Genomic DNA, 17,303 nt, shown 5'->3' on the forward strand with positions numbered 1-17,303 from the left:
ATGTTACACCTGAATAGTCCGGACCAGGATGTGATTTTATTATCCAAAAGAAACCTGTGCCAAGACCCATCCAGGCCATCGGCCCATCTTGGTACCCTTGAGATATGAGCCCTCTAGGTGGTAACTCCCCCTTTCTCCAGGAACTCCTCCAGTAACCTTGGAGATAAAGGTCCAGGAGGCAGTGGAAGCCAGCCCCTTCGTGTTCAGGATGACAGAAAGAGTGCTTCGGTTCCTTAACCATTCTCAACCAAACACAGGTCAGGACTGCTGGCTGTGCCTGGACCTCAAGACCCCATATTATCAAACTAATTGTGCTTCCAACCCTAACAGCTCACCCTGGGGACTTCCAAAAAGGGTGCTTCCTTAATGCCACCAAGATACCTCCTAGAAAGTTCCCTGTATGAAGATTCCTGTAGCCACATGCAAGATTAATCCCAGAAACGGTGCCTGTATGCATTTCCAGGCCCCTGGGACTACTTGGCTAGTGCTTAACTTGATTGTGCTTCTTCTGGACTGTTTGCATTGAATGAGACCACACTCCTTTGCATCCTTGCGTTGTCATACCCCAGGTGTCTGTCTGTAATGGAGAAGAGGACAGGGCCTTCCTGTGAGTGGCAAGCCATCCCTATTCTAACTCTCTGTTGGTGGGGTGGGTTTCATGGACTCCAATGCAGCTGTAGTAATGGAGGATTAAAAACTTTAAGGAACTCAGTGGTGCATGGTGATGCAAGCCTTTAATCCCACTATTCAGGGAGGCAGAAGCAGGTGGATCTCTGCGCTCAAGAATATCCTATGGTCCACAAACAAACAAACAAACAAAACCTTTAAGGAACTCAGTGCTCAAGCAGACACAGACCTGGGCCATCTAGAAAACTCTGCTTCCCATCTGGAAGTTCAGGTAGATTCCTTAGCTGAGGTTGTTCTTCTGAATCACAGAGGACTGCATCCCCTCTTGATGAGACAAGGATGTCTCTATATGGAACTGGGAAAAACTTGTTGTTTCTGTGCAAGCCAGTCAGGAAAAATTAGAGAAAAATTAGGCACGGTCAGAAATAACTTTCAGGAAAGAGAAGGGAGATATTAAGAATATAGCAACTGAGGCCGAGCGTGGTGGCATTTACCTTTAATCCCAGCACTCGGGGTGGGGGGGGACAGAGGCAGGGGGATCTCTGTGAGTTCCAGGCCAGCCTGGTCTACAGAGTTAGTTTGTAAAAGAGTAAAGGGCAGCTAGGGTTCTGCTGTATAGAGAAATAACATGAATAGAATAGAATAGAATCTAAGAACTGGTACCAAAGCTAGAGAGATGACTCAGTGGTTATGAGCACTGTCTGTTTTTCCAGAGGTCCTGAGTTCAATTCCCAGCAACCACAAGGTGGCTCACAACCATCTACACTAGGCTCTGGTGTCCTCTTTTGGCATACATGTGTACATGCAGGTAGAGCACTTATCTACATAAAATGAATAAATCTTTTATTTATTTATTTTTGTTTTGTTTTGTTTTTTTTACAAACAGGGTTTTCCTGTGTACCCTTGGCTGTTTTGGACTCATTTTGTAGACCAGGCTGACCTCGAACTCATAAAGATCCACCTGCCTCTGCCTTTTAGAGTGCTGGGATTACAGGCATGTGCCACCGCACTTGGATAAATAAATAAATCTTTAAAAGGAAAAAAAACAAACCACAAACTGGTACCAATCTTTGTTCTCCTGGGCCCCTGGTTAGCTACTCTACTTATAGCCATGGCTGGGGCATTAATCCTTTTGTTCCAAGCTCCCAATATAGGAATGATAATGATATAAAGCCTCTTATTCCAAGATGAGTCCATGGTTTGACCCATGCCCATAGAACCAGTGGGGAATATAACAGGCCCCGGAATTTAGTAGGTCCTAAGACCGTAGGACCACTGACAGCATGTTAAACACACCATTCTTAAGCCAGCATGTAGCCTAATCCATCAAAGACCTAGTCCACAGTTCCAGGATCCAAGAAAGTTCCTCAAAGTACTGACCTTGCTTTTTGGCTTCCGGAGTTTCACTTCTCACTAACTGTTCTTGCTAACTGAAGTGTGTTAACCAAAGTGTGGGTTTGTGTGTGTGTGTGTGTGTGTGTGTGTACAAAAGGCAAAAAACAGTGAGGCTTGGAACTCCACAGTTTGTCCAAGTGCCTTGTGCAGCCTGCCAGCCGGCAAATAACTGGCTTCCACAGTCCATGTGTCCTCTGAAGGAGTTACCTAGAAAAACTAGGCATTTTTTTCTTTTTTGGGACAGGGTCTCACATATGCCTGGCTGGTCTGGAACTCACAGAGACTGCTGACTTCTCTATTGGAGTTCTGGGATTAAAGGCATGTGTCACCGGGCACAGTTACTTATTTATCTTAATTTTTTGAGTCAAAGTCTCACTCTGTAGTCTAGAGTGGCTCTGAACCACTGATATCCTCCTGCCTGCGTCAGCTCCCAAAATGCAGAGCTTATAGGTATTAGCCACCATTACTGTAGCAATTTCTTTCATCATAAATTCCTTCTTTCCTTCCTGCTTTTCTTCCTTCCTTCTCACTGTGTAGCCCTAGTTGGCCTGCAACTTGTTATGTAGATCAGGTTGGCCTCCATCCCTCAGATATCTGCTTGGCTTAGTTGCAGCCCTAAACAGAGGTGTTTATTAGAGGATAGTACAATAATAACAGCTATTATTGATACTGATAACATATGCACTAGAGATTTTTCATAATATTAATTCCTACTTAATCATAAGACTCTCTATGATATAGGTACTATTATCAGCCATAGGAAACAGACACAGAAAGATTAACATATCTAAGGCCACAAAGGAAGTAAGTAGAAGAGTTAGCCTTTAACCCAGGACACGTGTTCATACCACTGTGTTCTATTGTCTTTCTGGCAGAGTGAAAAGCATCAGCTTTAAAGATGGGTAGAATAGGGGCTGAAGAGATGGCTCAGCAGTTAAGAGCATAGGTTGCTCTTGCAGAGGACCTGGGTTCAATTCCCAGGTTCTCAACCACCAGTAGCTTCAGTTTCATCGGATCTTATGTCCTCTTCTGACTGCTGAGGGCACCAAGCACACATGTAGTACATGTATGTACATGCAGGCAAAACACATAAATAATATGAATGCATCTACTTAAGTTAAAGACCACTTTACACTTTAAAAAAGAAGATCCTGTACTAGAAAGGATTGTTTAGAAGAACTGAAATGGAGCTACAATAGCTATCAGTAATTCCTCAGCCCACAAAGCCTGGCACTTTAGGCCTGGAGGATTCCCGTAGAGCTGCTGGTCTTGAATCTACATTAGAATCCTGAACAGTAGGCTCTACTATCAGTGAAGGAATTGTGCAGCAACAGAACCGATGAACTGGACTACAAAGCAAGAGCTCTGTGTAGGGACTGGAGAGATGGCTTAGTGGTTGAGAGGACCCTAGCTCAGTTTCCAGTACCCACGTAGTGGCTCACAACTATCAAAAACTCCAGTTCCAGGGGATCTATTGCCCTATTCAGACTTTCCTGGGCACCAGGCCATACATATATACACTCAGGCAAAACACTCATAAAACAAATCTAAAAGCACCTGTGATAAAATAGTAATTTAAAAGTGAAACCAAGTGTGGTGGTCTCTTTTTTTTTTTCTTCTATTCTTTCCAGGGTTTTGTAATAACCCAGTGTTTCTCTGTGTAATAGAGCCATGGCAGCTCTCCTGGACTCACTGTAGCCCAAACTAGTCCTAAACTCACAGAGATCCAGCCTGCCTCTGCCTTCCAAGTGTTGGGATTAAAGGCATGCACCACCATACCCAGCATTGCTTTTAAATCTTAACACTTGGGAGGCAGAGGCAGATTCATGGGTTCCAAACCAGCCTGGTCTATATAATGAGTTCCAGATCAATTAGTGCTACATGTGCGACCATGTGGCAAAGAGGGGGGCAGGGAAGGAAGGAAGGAAAAAAGAAACTCAAGCATGGTAGATCACACCTGTAATCCTAACAGTGAGGAGGCTGAAGCAGAATTACCAAGACTTTAAGGTTAGCCTGAGTAACACTGTAAGTCTCAGGACAGCCAGCTGGGGGTTACATATGAAAGTATAAGATCCTACCATTAAAAAAAAAAAAATCCAGGTGGTGGTAGTGCAAACCTTTAACCAGCACTTGCAAAGTGGAGGCAGGTGGGTATCTGTAAATTCAAGGCCACCTCTCTACAAAGAGAATTTTAGGATAGTCAGGGTTACAAGGAAAAAAAAAAACCTGTCTCAAAAAAGTGGGGGCGGATGGGGTTTGGGGAAAGACATGTAAACAAGCAAAGCCTAGTTAGTCTAAAGAAATGAAAAATGCCATAGAGCTACCCAAGGTGAGCAAAGAGGCAGTACATCTTGTTATACCCAGTTCGCGAGCCCCCAAAAGATCTCCAGGAATCGACTCCGTTGCAAAACACATGAGGGTCTTTTTATTGAAAATTACAAGCTGCAGCTTGGGCTACACAGCCCCACCGCTGAAGTGGTGGTAGCTGAGCGCCCAGGTTAGTTGGGTGATATATAGATTCTGGTTCCTCCCAGCATGCCCAAGGCAGGGGCGATTCCTGCCTGGCAAGCATCTATTGGTCAAAATGCTACATTTTGAATTGATTGGCTATAGGAAGGTCCCCAGACCATAATGACCTGGTGTCCCTCCCTAGAGGGATGGGCCAGTTTCCTAGCAACTGTTATCTCTAGTAGGTGGGGAAAGAATGCAGTAAGGCAGTCCTTCCCCTCAGGGCATCAACAGACTTCTCCACCCACATAGTTTAGCCCTTAATAATAGCTGCTAATTTTAATCTTTTTGGTCTCTCAATCTTAGGCAGAGAACTGGTGCTGTAAGCCCAAAGGGTCAGGGCCTGTTTTATACCATGTACAGGTTACCCTAGAGTACTTTGACAAACTACACAGATACCTGGGCATGATGGCCCACACCTTTAATCCTAGCACTCAGGAGGCAGAGGCAGGTGGATCTCTTGAGTTCAAGGCCAGCCTGGTCTACAAAATAAGTTCTTGGACTGCCATAGCTTCACAGAGAAACCTTTTCTCAAGAAACCAAAAAAAAAAAAAAAAAAAGGAAAGAAAAAAAAAAAAAAGAAAAAGAAAAAGAAAGAAACTGCATAGCAACACTAGCACTTACACACTGTGCAGCCAATATCACTATCACCGCTTCATAGATGCCACTCTTGAACAAGGACTTTGTGTGTCAGGATCCCTTCTGTGAGAGGAAGGAGGGTGGCTAGATCCCCTCCAACAGCATGAGTAGATCCAAGAGTATGAATAATCCACGGGTCCTAAGAAACACTGCTAGGCAAATCTACCACTGAGCTACTTGCCCACATTTCAAAAGTTGTTTTGGGAGAGGGGAAAATGGGGAAACAGACTTTTACTGCGTGTGTCTGGCTGTTCTGGAATTCCCTCTGTAGACCAGACTAGACTGGCCTGTTGGAATTAATGGTTTTTTCCCAGGCCTGCTCTAGCTCCAAAATATGACACAGAGACCTGTTATATTTATAATAAGCGTCAAGCAACATAACTCGGCAGATACCGATATATTCTAACTTGACTATGCTAGCCTGGCCTACTTCCCAGCCATGTGCTCTGTTACCTGTCTTCCTCTTGGCCTGGCAGCCTCTGCTCCTTCCTTGTCCCCATGGTGACTCCTCCATGGTGACCTCCTCCTCATGGCCTGTTGACCTTCCTTATCCTCTAGTCTCTCTCCTTCCTGGGAACCTCAGAATGGGAATGGAGTCCCGCCTACTGTCTTCACTGCCCAGTCATAGCCTCTTCAGCTTCTTTATTAAACAATCAGAGATAACTGGGGATTAATTTTCACACATTGAGACAGGGGATTCCTCAATAGCAATGACAATACCAGAATCTGTTAGTATTTAGCTCACTCCCATTTCAGCAATTAACAAATATCCAAAGATGTTCCTCAGAACAATGTGAATGAAGGTCACCTCTACATTGGCCTTGAACTCACAGAGATCCACCTACCTCTGTCTCTCAAGTGTTGGGATCAAAGACATATGTCACCATATCCAGTCTTTTTTTTTTTCTTTTAGTTATGATCCTATTTATGGAAGCATTATGGAAGTGGAGACTGTACGCCATCCTCTTCTGTGATGGTCAGGAGATAAAAGGACAAGTGGGAAGAGTCGGTTCTTCCCTGCCACGGGGCTGCTGAGATCCACTCTCTTACCAGGGGAGCCATCTAACAGGCCTAAAGTTTTGGTTTTTGAGGTCTCATAGGACCCAGGCTATACTGGAATCAAGATTTAATTTAGAATAGCTGGGCAAGTTGTTCCATGCCTTTAATCCCAGCACTCTGGACACAGGCAGACCGATGTCTGAGTTTGAGACCAGTCTCAAAGCCTGGTCTACTTGGAAAGTTCCAGGAGAGCCAAGGCTACATATATCTTGCCTCAAAAGACAGAGACAATGATAGTTAATGATAATAATGAACTTTGCCTCAAGCATGCTAGGCCAGAACACCACTGACCTACTCCCTTGCCCCTGATAAAAAGCTACCTAACAACATGCTCGGGGGCCATGCTCCTCCCAGCTTCTTTTCAGATTACATATATAGGGGTTGGAGAGATGGCTCATCGGTTAAAAGCACTGGCTATTCTTCCAGAGGACCTGAGTCTAATTCCCAGCAACCACATGGTGGCTCACAACCATCTGTAATGGAATTTGATTCCCTCCTCTGCTGTGCTGTGTTCATATACATAAAATAAATAAATCTTTTTTTTAATTGTCAGATTATACATTTTATTTCCAATTATTATAGTAAAAATATTCCTGGTGTGGTTCCCTAGCCCCTTTCTCACACATACGCAGATCAAAAAGTATATTGACTTAGAAAGTAGATTCAACACACCAAATGCAAAACCAGGCTAGACTGAGCTTGGAGTTTCTGAGCATGTACTCCTAACCCTAAGGAAGAAGTAATGTGCTACCTTCACATGCCCACATATCTGATCCAGGATAAGGTGCTGGACAAACTTACAACAGTCCCAAGTCAATATGGGAAGCCATGAGAGAGAAACCTAAAGTTCCTCAGAAATAGTTTTAAATGGGAAACCTCTAATCTATCCTTTTCTGTGGGTTTCTCAGTATGAGTCCAAACCTCTCACAAAGCACCTATGAACACAAGCTATGGCAGCAAGTCCAGAAGACTCTATACAAGAATTATGTAAATAATGGCTAAAGAAAATTGAGGGCCAGATGCCCTTGTGTCCCTCGGTTGGAATGAGCAGCTGAAGCTTAGGTGGTTTTCCTCTTCTTGGCAGGCAGATGGTTGCTCAAATACATCACGCACCCCAGCGGCCTTTTGTTTACAGAACTTTGTTCTGGGCACTCTCTTGGCCCCACGGAGAGTCAAAGGAAGTGGTATCTTGATCCACAAGGTGGGTGTACTTGGTACGACCAGACCGTTCAAAATTCTTGACCTGCATGACTTTTGGAAGAATGGTTTTGTTGAAATGGTCCTCAAGAGTAGGTGCGCTAAAATCTCTCTTGTAGACTTCTTCGTCTTCATCCATGAAGAAGGCACCCCGGTGATAATACTTTTGTAAAAACTTGTATTTGCCTTTAAGAGCTTTGTTGGTAACCACTTTGCCATTTGCCGGAAGTTTAGCCCGCCTTTCTTCCTCAGTCAGGTTTCGCATGCATTCCATTTCTGCTTTCTCCTTTTCAAGTGCTTCTCGGTCTTCTCTGTCCCTCTCGATTCTTTTGAGCTCTCGGACTTTCCATGCCTCATATTCCTCCTCCTCATTTTCAACGTCGGTACCGAGTGCGTCCAGGGCGGCCGAGGGACCGCTTGTTCTCCTCTAGCTCTTTCTTGGTCTCTTCTACAATCTTCAGTGTGTACTTGCGTCGCTCCTCAGCCATGGCTTTGCTTCCTGCTCCAGTTCCTTCGTTCTTGGATTGCCACTCAATCCTTTTTTCGAATGAACAAAGGCTTAAGTCGAGGCTCCATTTCATCTTCACTGTCCGTGTTCTCCTCATACTCATACTCCTCCCCAGAGCGTCCTCATCTTCCACTTCCGTGATTTCCATCTCTTCATTTTTCCTCTCTTGTGCTCGCTGATGCGTCATGCCACAGCGCAGCTCTATTTCCTCATCGTCAGTTTCTTCCTCCTCTTCTTCACTGCTATCTTCTCGTTGCATACGCCAAGCATCTTCTACTTCTGAGTCACTTTCTCCTCCTACTTCAGGTTCCACTATTTTTCCACGTCGAGCCAATCTCTCTTCCACGTCTTCACTAATGCGGTTCTGTAAAGGCCAAGGTTGGGGATCACGAATGAATCCTCCTCCTGTTCCTCAGGTTCTGCTTCTTCTTCCTTAGCTTTCTTAATGAATTCAAATTCTTTATCCTCTTCATCTGAGGATTCCACAGGGGCATAATTTGGCCTCTTTCCGGACGCATAACGTTTTACTCTCACTTTTTCCATTAAAAGCTCACTTTTCTCATTGCGAACTGGGACGGCCCCAGCCGTTGACTTAACGGGCGGCGGCTGCTTCATGAGTGCACTTGGGACCGACCTTGTGACGGCTGCGGCGGAGACTCCCAAAATTTGATTGAATCCCAACATCGAAGACCCAACTACATCTTTTTTTTTTTTTTTTTTAAGATTACATATATAGCTAGTCGTGGTGGACACGCCTTTAATCCCAGCACTAAGGAAGACAAAGGCAGATCTTTGTGAGTTCGAGACCAGCCTGGTCTACAGAGCGAGTTCCAGGACAGCCAAGGCTTATGTAGAGAAACCCTGTTTCGAAAAAAACCATACACAAAAAAAAAAAAAAAGGAAAGAAAAGCGCAGGAAAAAATTACATGCATACATTAATTTATCTATTGTTTATCATGAATGCCATGACTCGCTTGTGTAGGCTCTGCAACTAACAGGAATCCTTTTTCCTCTTTTCCTCTACCGCGTGAGCCTTGGGAATGGAGACCACAGAGTCAGGCTTGGCGGCAGGCACTTTTACTCGCTGATCCATCTCACAGACCCTCTTTTAGCTTCTGAAACTCGGCGCGGGCTAAAGCGGCTCTCTTCACGGTAAGTGGGTCTCTTTCGCATCAGCTTCTGTCCGCAGAGGTCCCCGCCCACCAGGCGGAACTTTTCTGGCTCTCCCCGGCACCCGTCCGCCATGCCCCCACGTGACGCAAACAGACCGGGCACTTCCGCTTCCCCTCGCTCTCCTCCATCAGTGTCCACCCCCCGCCCCCGGGTTCCCAGCCCGGTGAGTTAGCGAGAGCCGGGAGGGCGGTGCCGCGGGCGGAGTCGCCCCGGGCTGACGCTTGCCGCCTTCCTTCTCGTCACCGCAGGTCCCCGCGGAAGCGGAGGCGGGCGTCATGGCGGAGCTGACGGCTCTGGAGAGCCTCATCGAAATGGGCTTTCCCAGGGGACGCGCGTAAGGGAGCCTCCCCGTAGCCTGTGGTGGGGGGCCGCGGGGCCTGCCCAGCCTGACTGTCACCATGGCTGGTGGTCGCTACTCACCGTGTTTCTGCCCCCAGGGAGAAGGCTCTGGCCCTCACAGGGAACCAGGGCATCGAGGCTGCGATGGACTGGTGAGCGACCACCCGCACGGGTAGCGGAGGTTTGGGGGCCGCCGGAAAGGCGGCCTCATGGCTAACCCCCTGCCGACTTTCCCTGACTAGGCTTATGGAGCACGAAGACGACCCCGATGTGGACGAGCCCCTAGAGACTCCCCTCGGCCATATCCTGGGACGGGAACCCACATCCTCAGAGCAAGTTGGCCCTGAAGGTCCTGACTGGGAGACATGTTGTGATTCTAGACATCTTGTGAGGGCCTGAGAAAAGCAGAATGATTTTATTATAAATAATAATACTGGTTGCTTGTTTGTAGGATCTGGGTCTGCTGCTGGAGAAAGCAAACCCATTTTGACTGAAGAGGAAAGACAAGAACAGACTAAGAGGTAACTGGCTGGCAGTTTCACTTGTGCATTTTGTTTGAAGTCAGCCTCACTCTTGCCCAGGCTTAACTCCTGATTCAGATGCCTCTGCTTCCAGAGGGCTGGGAATACAAGCCTTCACCATGATGGCCTGCATTGCTTTTTGAGATAGGGTCTGGCAGGCCTGGACCCCCATTATGTATCCTAGGCTGAGTTCAAAGCCAAATTCTTCTGAGTGCTGGGGTTAACAGGCGTAGGCCACCATAGCTAGTCAATAGACTGACTCGCTTTCCTAAGGGTCATGGATTTTCTTCCTCTCATAATACAGACATAAGTTATAGAACCCAACCTTTCTATTTGTGTGGTTGGGACCACCAGGAAACATACACAGTCTCCTGTAGTTGAGATTGGTCTCAAACTGCCTGTGTGACTGCAGATTAGCCTGCAATTCTGGTTCTTTTGCCTTTGCCTTGCAATTGCTATGCCTGGCTCTCACTTTCTTTTTCAAACTGTAAGGCTCCATGTATGCTGTATGTGCTCCACCATTGAACTGCATGCCTAGGCCCTCTCCTTTTTTGGTTTTTCAAGACAGGGTTTCTCTGTAGCCTTGGCAGTGCTAGAACTCACTCTGTAAACGAGGCTGGCCTCAAACTCAGAGATCCTTCTGCCTATGCTGGGATTAAAGGCATGTATCATCACCATGTGGCTTTCCTTTTTTATAAATTACTTTTTTTGGTTTTGTCTTTCATCTGTCTTGGAACACATGTTCCCTTATTTTGTTCAGAATTCTCTGTTTAAACTGACCTTCTGAACTATGTGGCATGCCTGTAATCCAAGCATTCTGGCATGTTGAGGCAGGCGGATCTCTGTGAGTTCAAGGCCAGGATGGTGTGCAGAGGTAGTCCAGGACAGCCAAGGTGATACAGAAACCCTGTCTCAAAAAACAAAGAAAAAAAAATTAACAATAACAATAAATAAACTTACCTTCCCACTCCATGTCCAGCTTCAGCTCTTTCTTCTCTGCAAAACAGAATGTTGGAACTTGTGGCCCAGAAGCAGCGGGAACGTGAGGAAAGAGAGGAACGAGAAGCTTTGGAACGAGAAAAGCAGCGGAGGAGACAAGGGCAAGAGCTGTCGGCTGCACGACAGAAACTACAGGAAGATGAGATGCGCCGGGCTGCTGAGGAGCGCAGAAGGGAAAAGGCTGAAGAGTTAGCTGCCAGGTCTGGACGGTGATTGAGTTGATTGGCAGTTGAAAAAAGAAAACAAGATTTGCTTTGTTCATGTCCAACCTGTTTTCTTCCTGTCTCCATTGTAGACAAAGGGTTCGAGAAAAAATTGAAAGGGACAAAGCAGAGAGAGCCAAGAAGGTGAGTGGTTAGGAAGTCTGTGGGTATAATGGAGTAGGTAGGTTATGGGTTAATTTCATTTTTCATTCTCAAGAGAAAGCATGCGTGAGATTTCAGACAAGCTGTTAACTCAAACTAGTCTCAGATACATGCTATTCTCCTGCCTCAACCTTCCAAGTGTTAGAGCTAAAGGTAGTGAGGCACCAAACATGGGTGTGGTTTTTGGTTTTTTTGTTTGTTTTTGCCTGTGGCAGTTGAGCCTTTATACATGCTAAACTCCTGTGCTACCGCTGAGCTAGTGTTTCATTTTGTCTTCCAGTATGGTGGTAGTGTGAGTTCTCGCTCATCCCCACCAGCAACAGATCCAGGTCCTGTTCCTTCTTCTCCCAGCCAGGAGCCCCCTACCAAGCGGGAGTATGACCAGTGTCGCATACAGGTACTGTTTTCTGGTAGCTGTCTTGCTCCTGGAACCCGTACTGGCCTATAAGGTGCTCAGTTCTGAGCGGTTGGCACTTAAGTTCTCTTTGCCAAATCTCTCCCTTCTTTGTACCAACTTGAAATCCTACCTCCTCCACTTTGAGGAGAGATTGAATTTCACCTGCTTGTCTAATTTAAATCTATACTTCATTCTTAGTCAGCAGTTAGCCTTTTATTTATTCATGTTTTCTAAGATTCATTACACAGTTGTTTTCATAATACTGTATTTATCCTGATTTTAAAAAATAATTCTGGTTGTTTTTTTGATTGTGAGGTACTTGGGAGTCCTTTTTCATCACCTGTTGAAGCAGAGCATAAGTGTTTGTTCATCAAGTCCTTTAAATAGTATTTGTACTGGTTCAGACTCCAAGGAGAGCAGGGCCAACTATAGTCCCTCCTTTCGTTTCTTGGGCACTTTAGACAGGGCTTCAGTATGTAGTCTAGGCCGGTCTTGAACTTTGAGAAAGCCCTGCCTCTGCCTGGGTGCTGGGATTGCAGGTATGTGCTACCACTCTGGACTTTGTTTTACTCTTGGGACTGGGTCTTGCTATACAACCCTACTGTCCTGGAGTTGACTGTGAAGATCAAGCTGACCACTAACTTCTGGTGATCCAGAAAAAATCTGCTTTCTTCTCTGTGCTGCGGTTATAGGCATTGCCATAGCCTGGCCTCACTTATTTATTCATTGTTTTTTTTTAAGACAGGGTTGCATGTACCTGATGTGGCCTTGAACTTGTTCTTCCTGCTTCCAGCCCTGCAATATATGTAAACCAAGCTGGACTTGAACTTCCAGAAAACTGCCTGTGCCCCTAAGTGTTGGCTGTAGTCATGAGTGACCCCATACCTAGTCCTCACTCAGTTTTGGTGCTCACAGTACTGCTTCTCTCTTTTGCCTTCTAGGTTAGGCTGCCTGATGGGACTTCGCTGACCCAAACGTTCCGGGCCCGGGAACAGCTGGCAGCTGTGAGGCTTTACGTGGAGCTTCACCGTGGGGAGGAACCTGGACAGGACCAGGACCCTGTGCAGTTGCTCAGTGGCTTCCCCAGACGGGCTTTCTCAGAGGCTGACATGGAGCGGCCTCTGCAGGAACTGGGTATGTTATGTGAGACCAGGAGTCAGGACTTAAAGGAATGAGGGCAGTTGGGATAGAAGGGTTTAGTAGACATGGTATGTGTCCAGGGATTTGAAGGCCTGAACTTAGTATCCTTGTAATTCAAAATCCTTCTTCCATTTTTAGGACTCGTGCCTTCTGCTGTCCTCATTGTGGCCAAGAAGTGTCCCAGCTGAGGGTCCTCCATCTCACCATCTCTCTCTGACCTCTTCATCTTTGATAAAGCACTGACATTTCCTTCCTAATAAATAGACCCTTTGAGTTCTGTATATGCCTGACTCCTTCCTGAGTGATTGGGAAAGGCTATATGAAGAGACGATCAAGGGAAGGCATTTAAAGTAGGACCCTTTTTTTTTTCTCTCTCTGTATAGCCTTGGCTTTGTAGACTAGGCTGGCCTTGAACTCACAGCTATCCGCCTTCCTGGGTACTGGGATTAAAGGCTTGGGTCACCATGCCCAGTTGAAATAGGGCCTCTTTATCATCTAGGACTAATTAGCTGCTTGGGGGTGGGACATTACATGGCATTTTTGTTCATAGGCATAAGGCAATACATGAGGGATTTTTGTTTGTTTTGAGGTAGCCTGTGTAGCCCTATCTGTCCTGGAACTGTAGACCAGGCTGACCCATAGATCCACCTGCCTTCTTACCATGTTCTGGGGTTAAAGGGTGTACCACCGTGCTGGGCTTGAGTTTAAATCCTTACTGTTAGGTACCTTGAGTTCTTTAAACCTCTCCATTAGCTTAATAGGTTCATAGTACCTATTTCCTGAACTGTGAGACACCTATATGCACAGTGCCTGGCACAGTACATTCCCTATACACAACAGCTATAAGGTAGTGGGTTTTTTGTTGGTGATTTTGTTTTTGAGGTGCTATGGAATGACCTCACACTCCACCATGGAGGACATCTCCAATGTAAGGTGACTTTCAGTGTCCACAAACACTGAAAGGAATTATTGTGTGACTTTTGCAGAAATGAAACTGCATGTGTTATGTTGTTAAAAATCCCTAAGTGTGGTAACACAACACTAAGAGAGCAGGAGGATTGTGGTGAGTTCCAGGCAAGCCTGGACTACATAGCAAGACCTTGCCTTGACAAACAGTAAAGACTAAGTGATAACTATGCCATGGTGTTTTCCTGGTACCATTAAAATGTGTTGAGTATTTGGGGCTGGAGAGATAGCTGAATGGTTATAAACACTTGCTGCTTTTGCAGAAGACCAGAGTTTGGTTCCCAGCTCTTACATTAGGCAATTCAGTTCCAAATCTGATGCCCTCTTCTGGCTTCTGGCTACTAGGTATGCACCTGATACACATGAATGCATACCAAGCATTCATACATTGGTGATTGAACCCAGAGCTTTATGCATGCTGAGAAAGCACTTAGCTGTATCCCCAGTCTTTTTCTGGATTTTTGAGACAGTTTCTCTGTGTAGTCCTGGCTTGCCTGGACTCGTTTTGTAGACCAGGCTAGCTTTGAACTCACAAAGATTTGCTTGCCTCTGCCTCTCTGAGTGCTGGGATTACAGGCTACCATTGTGCTACCATGCCTGGCTTCAGTCTACTTTTTCATACAGGGTTTTACTGTGTTTCTCAGACTGCCCTTGAATTTGTGATGTTTCTTGCTGAGATTGTAAGCACAGTCAAAACTACTTTATGTGCCCTGAGATATAAAGGCTTTTGTGATCAGGTATATGTATTATTTTAATCAGACCAGCAAACTACAAGGTCCTTGTCCAAACTGACAATGGTAGCAAATATAAGAACCCGTACTCCCACTTGGGAAGCCTAGTTCAAGGTATTTTGTTTTGTTGAGAAAGGGCCTCTCTGTAGCCCTGCCTGTCCTAGAACTCAGCTTTACCTGCTTCCTCCTGAGGGCTGGAATTAACGTGTTTCCATGCCCTGCTTAGCTCAAGATCCTATCTTTTAGACTTCAGGAGCTTCTTCCTCTTTGCCCTAGTGTCTTGTCAAATCTTTGCTGACTTGTCCCTCATTCCTGGGTGCAGAGAAGAGGCCCATGGTGAAGGGGGAGAGTTCACTCTTTCAGGTCAACCTCTGGCCTCCACACTTGCACTGTGCTACACACATACACACAATAATTGATTCCTTAAAGGTATATGGCGCCATGCTCAGATTGTTCCTTGACCTGCTGCTGCTTGTTTCACTTTGCTTGTGGTGTTGGGGATTGGAGTCTTATCCTTGATTGGCTAGGCAAGCATCTTGCTAGATCCTTTAATGACTTCTCATCACATCCAGGATCACTTGACCTCTACTAAATAAACCTATGTGGTGAGTCTGTACCATGCATATGTTTCTTTTGCAGTCTCTACCTGAATGACCTTACTAGAGCCTCAGTATAACCAGGCAGCCCCGACTCAGAAATAACCTCATTCTCCCATTGCTCACATTGGCATATGCTGCTTTTTCCTTCTTCCTTTCCTCCTCCTCTTTGATTTTAGAGTCAGGTTTTCTCTGTATAACCCTGGCTGTCCTGAAACTCACTCTGTAGACCAGGCTGGTCTTGAACTCAGGATCCACCTTCCTTTGCTTTTTAAGTGCTGAGATTAAAGGTGTGTGCCACCACAGCCTGGCCCATGCTGCCATTTCTTTTGCTTTGCTTTCTTTGAGATAGGGTTTTTCTGTATAGCCTTAGCTTTGGAGACCAGGCTGGCCTTGAACTCAGAGCAATTCACCTGCCTCTGTTTACCTGAGTGCTGGATTAAAGGTGTGTTCTCCCATACTATGAATGGCTATGGTGCCATTCCTTATCTATCTATTTATTTATTTATTTATTATGTATACAGTATCTACATGTATGCCTTTATATCAGAAGAGGGCACCAGATGTCATTATAGATGGTTGTGAGCTACCATGTGGTTGCTGGAATTGAACTCAGGACTTCTGGAAAAGCAAGCAGTGCTGTTAACCTCTGACCCATCTCTTCAGCCCCATATGCTGCCATTTCTGAAGCACCCTGATTCCAGTCAAAAGTCATTCCCCACATTTTTCTCTCATCATCCCTTTCCTCATGTTCATGTCTCCTGGAGGTCTCATCTCTATCACAGCCTTCACCGCTCAGCTTCTCCAGTTTTTCTTAACTCCCATGGAGTTTGAGGAAAGGCTATTAGATGCACAGATTGTGTAGCCTCTTTCTAGAAAGTCGGATTCCACAGATGTGGCCTGGGACTAAGGAATTTGAGTTCTTAGCAATTACCTCTGTGAATTATTATTTGCAATCAAGTCTGAGAACTGTTGCTATTAGGTTAGCCTGGTTATGCTACAAAAAAAAAAAAAATTATAATAATAATAAATGAATAAAATAAAAACAAGCAAGAAAAAAAAAAACCTCCAACCTTGAGTGATTTAAAACTAGAGATTTGCAGGCTGGGCATGGTAGTGCATGCCTTTAATTCCAGCATTCTGAGTTTGAGGCCAGCCTGGTCTACAGAGTTGAGTTCCAGGACTTCCAAGGCCACACAGACAACTGAGCTTTGCTTGTAGGGTGGATCAGAAAGACTGCATGCTTGGGTGGGGGACAGTTTATACACAGCTGATACCCCTGTGTACTCTGGTTAAATTTCTGTTCCGTCTACTTGGCCACAACTTGCTTGTTCAGGAAAGGATGAACAGCCGTCAGAACTGAACATCGATATGCTAGTGTCTAATGAAGCTCTGCTCCTTGCTCAGCATGTTTTTGGGCTACACACAGCAGAGAGTGAAGAGAACATCAGTGCTGCCCTCACAGAATGAGTACCTGATGTTGCTAAGCTTGTAAAGGCATTCTGATACCTTCCTGTTTGGACATGGAGAAAGGATTCATTGAGAAAATGATCATGGATCTCTAATCAAGCAGCCTTGAGAGAGCCTGTGCATCTGGTGTGCACCACTTCCTGTTCCTCTGTCATTTCAGCCTGTTTCCAGGTTTATCCCATAAAGGTCTTGGAATTTAGTTTGATGTTCCTCTGCTCACCACATTCATTGCCTCATAAACTATTTTTAACCTGAAAGTGGCTACAATATTAATAATAGTGATGGTCTTTCTATACTAACAAATGTTAATAAAGAACACATGCTGGGCAGTGGTGGTACATGTCTTTAATCCTAGCACTTGGGAGGAAGAGTCAGGTAGATGTCGGAGTTTGAGGCCAGTCTGGTCTACAGAGTAAATTCCAGGACAGCCAGGCTACAGAGAGATACTTTGTCTTGAAAAACCTAATTAAAAGAAAGAAAAAACAACAACAAAAAAGATGGAGCTGGAGAGATGGCTCTGGTTAGGAGTACTGTCTGCTCTTCCAAAGGATCTGGATTCAATCCCCAGTACCACATGGCAGCTCACAACTGTCTGTAAATCCAGTTCCAGGTGGTCTGATACCCTCATACCAATGAACATAAAATTATAAAAAATATTTACTAATTAAAATAA

General features: G+C 45.3%; 1 protein-coding gene and 1 pseudogene across 2 annotated transcripts; one reads left to right on the plus strand and one right to left on the minus strand.

Annotated features, from left to right (window-relative positions):
* Positions 1–4,008: 4,008 nt before the first annotated feature.
* On the minus strand, positions 4,009–9,191 carry LOC132654908 (microfibrillar-associated protein 1-like; annotated as a pseudogene).
* On the plus strand, positions 9,068–13,148 carry Ubxn1 (UBX domain protein 1). Of its 2 annotated transcripts, none has more exons than XM_021651886.2 (10): positions 9,068–9,085; positions 9,355–9,440; positions 9,544–9,597; positions 9,688–9,794; positions 9,897–9,966; positions 10,974–11,165; positions 11,261–11,312; positions 11,611–11,727; positions 12,669–12,861; positions 13,006–13,148. In XM_021651886.2, the coding sequence occupies exons 2-10, from the start codon at positions 9,382–9,384 to the stop codon at positions 13,053–13,055; spliced, it is 894 nt and encodes a 297-aa protein (XP_021507561.1). In that variant the 5' UTR covers positions 9,068–9,085; positions 9,355–9,381; the 3' UTR covers positions 13,056–13,148. The 2 variants fall into 2 exon arrangements, with proteins under 2 accessions (XP_021507561.1, XP_021507560.1); XM_021651885.2 differs by lacking the exon at positions 9,068–9,085 and adding an exon at positions 9,201–9,269.
* The last annotated feature ends 4,155 nt before the right edge of the window (positions 13,149–17,303 follow it).

This window comes from Meriones unguiculatus, chromosome 1 (assembly GCF_030254825.1).
Source record: "Meriones unguiculatus strain TT.TT164.6M chromosome 1, Bangor_MerUng_6.1, whole genome shotgun sequence".
Taxonomy (NCBI): domain Eukaryota; kingdom Metazoa; phylum Chordata; class Mammalia; order Rodentia; family Muridae; genus Meriones; species Meriones unguiculatus.

What these genes read in the sequence shown, in the direction of transcription:
- Ubxn1 (XM_021651886.2), top strand. Translation starts at nt 9,382, where the DNA reads ATGGCGGAGCTGACGGCTCTGGAGAGCCTCATCGAAATGGGCTTTCCC. An exon ending in AAGCAGAGAGAGCCAAGAAG is followed by an intron (nt 11,313 to 11,610) that starts GTGAGTGGTTAG and finishes TTTGTCTTCCAG; the next exon opens with TATGGTGGTAGTGTGAGTTC. An exon ending in ATGACCAGTGTCGCATACAG is followed by an intron (nt 11,728 to 12,668) that starts GTACTGTTTTCT and finishes TTTGCCTTCTAG; the next exon opens with GTTAGGCTGCCTGATGGGAC.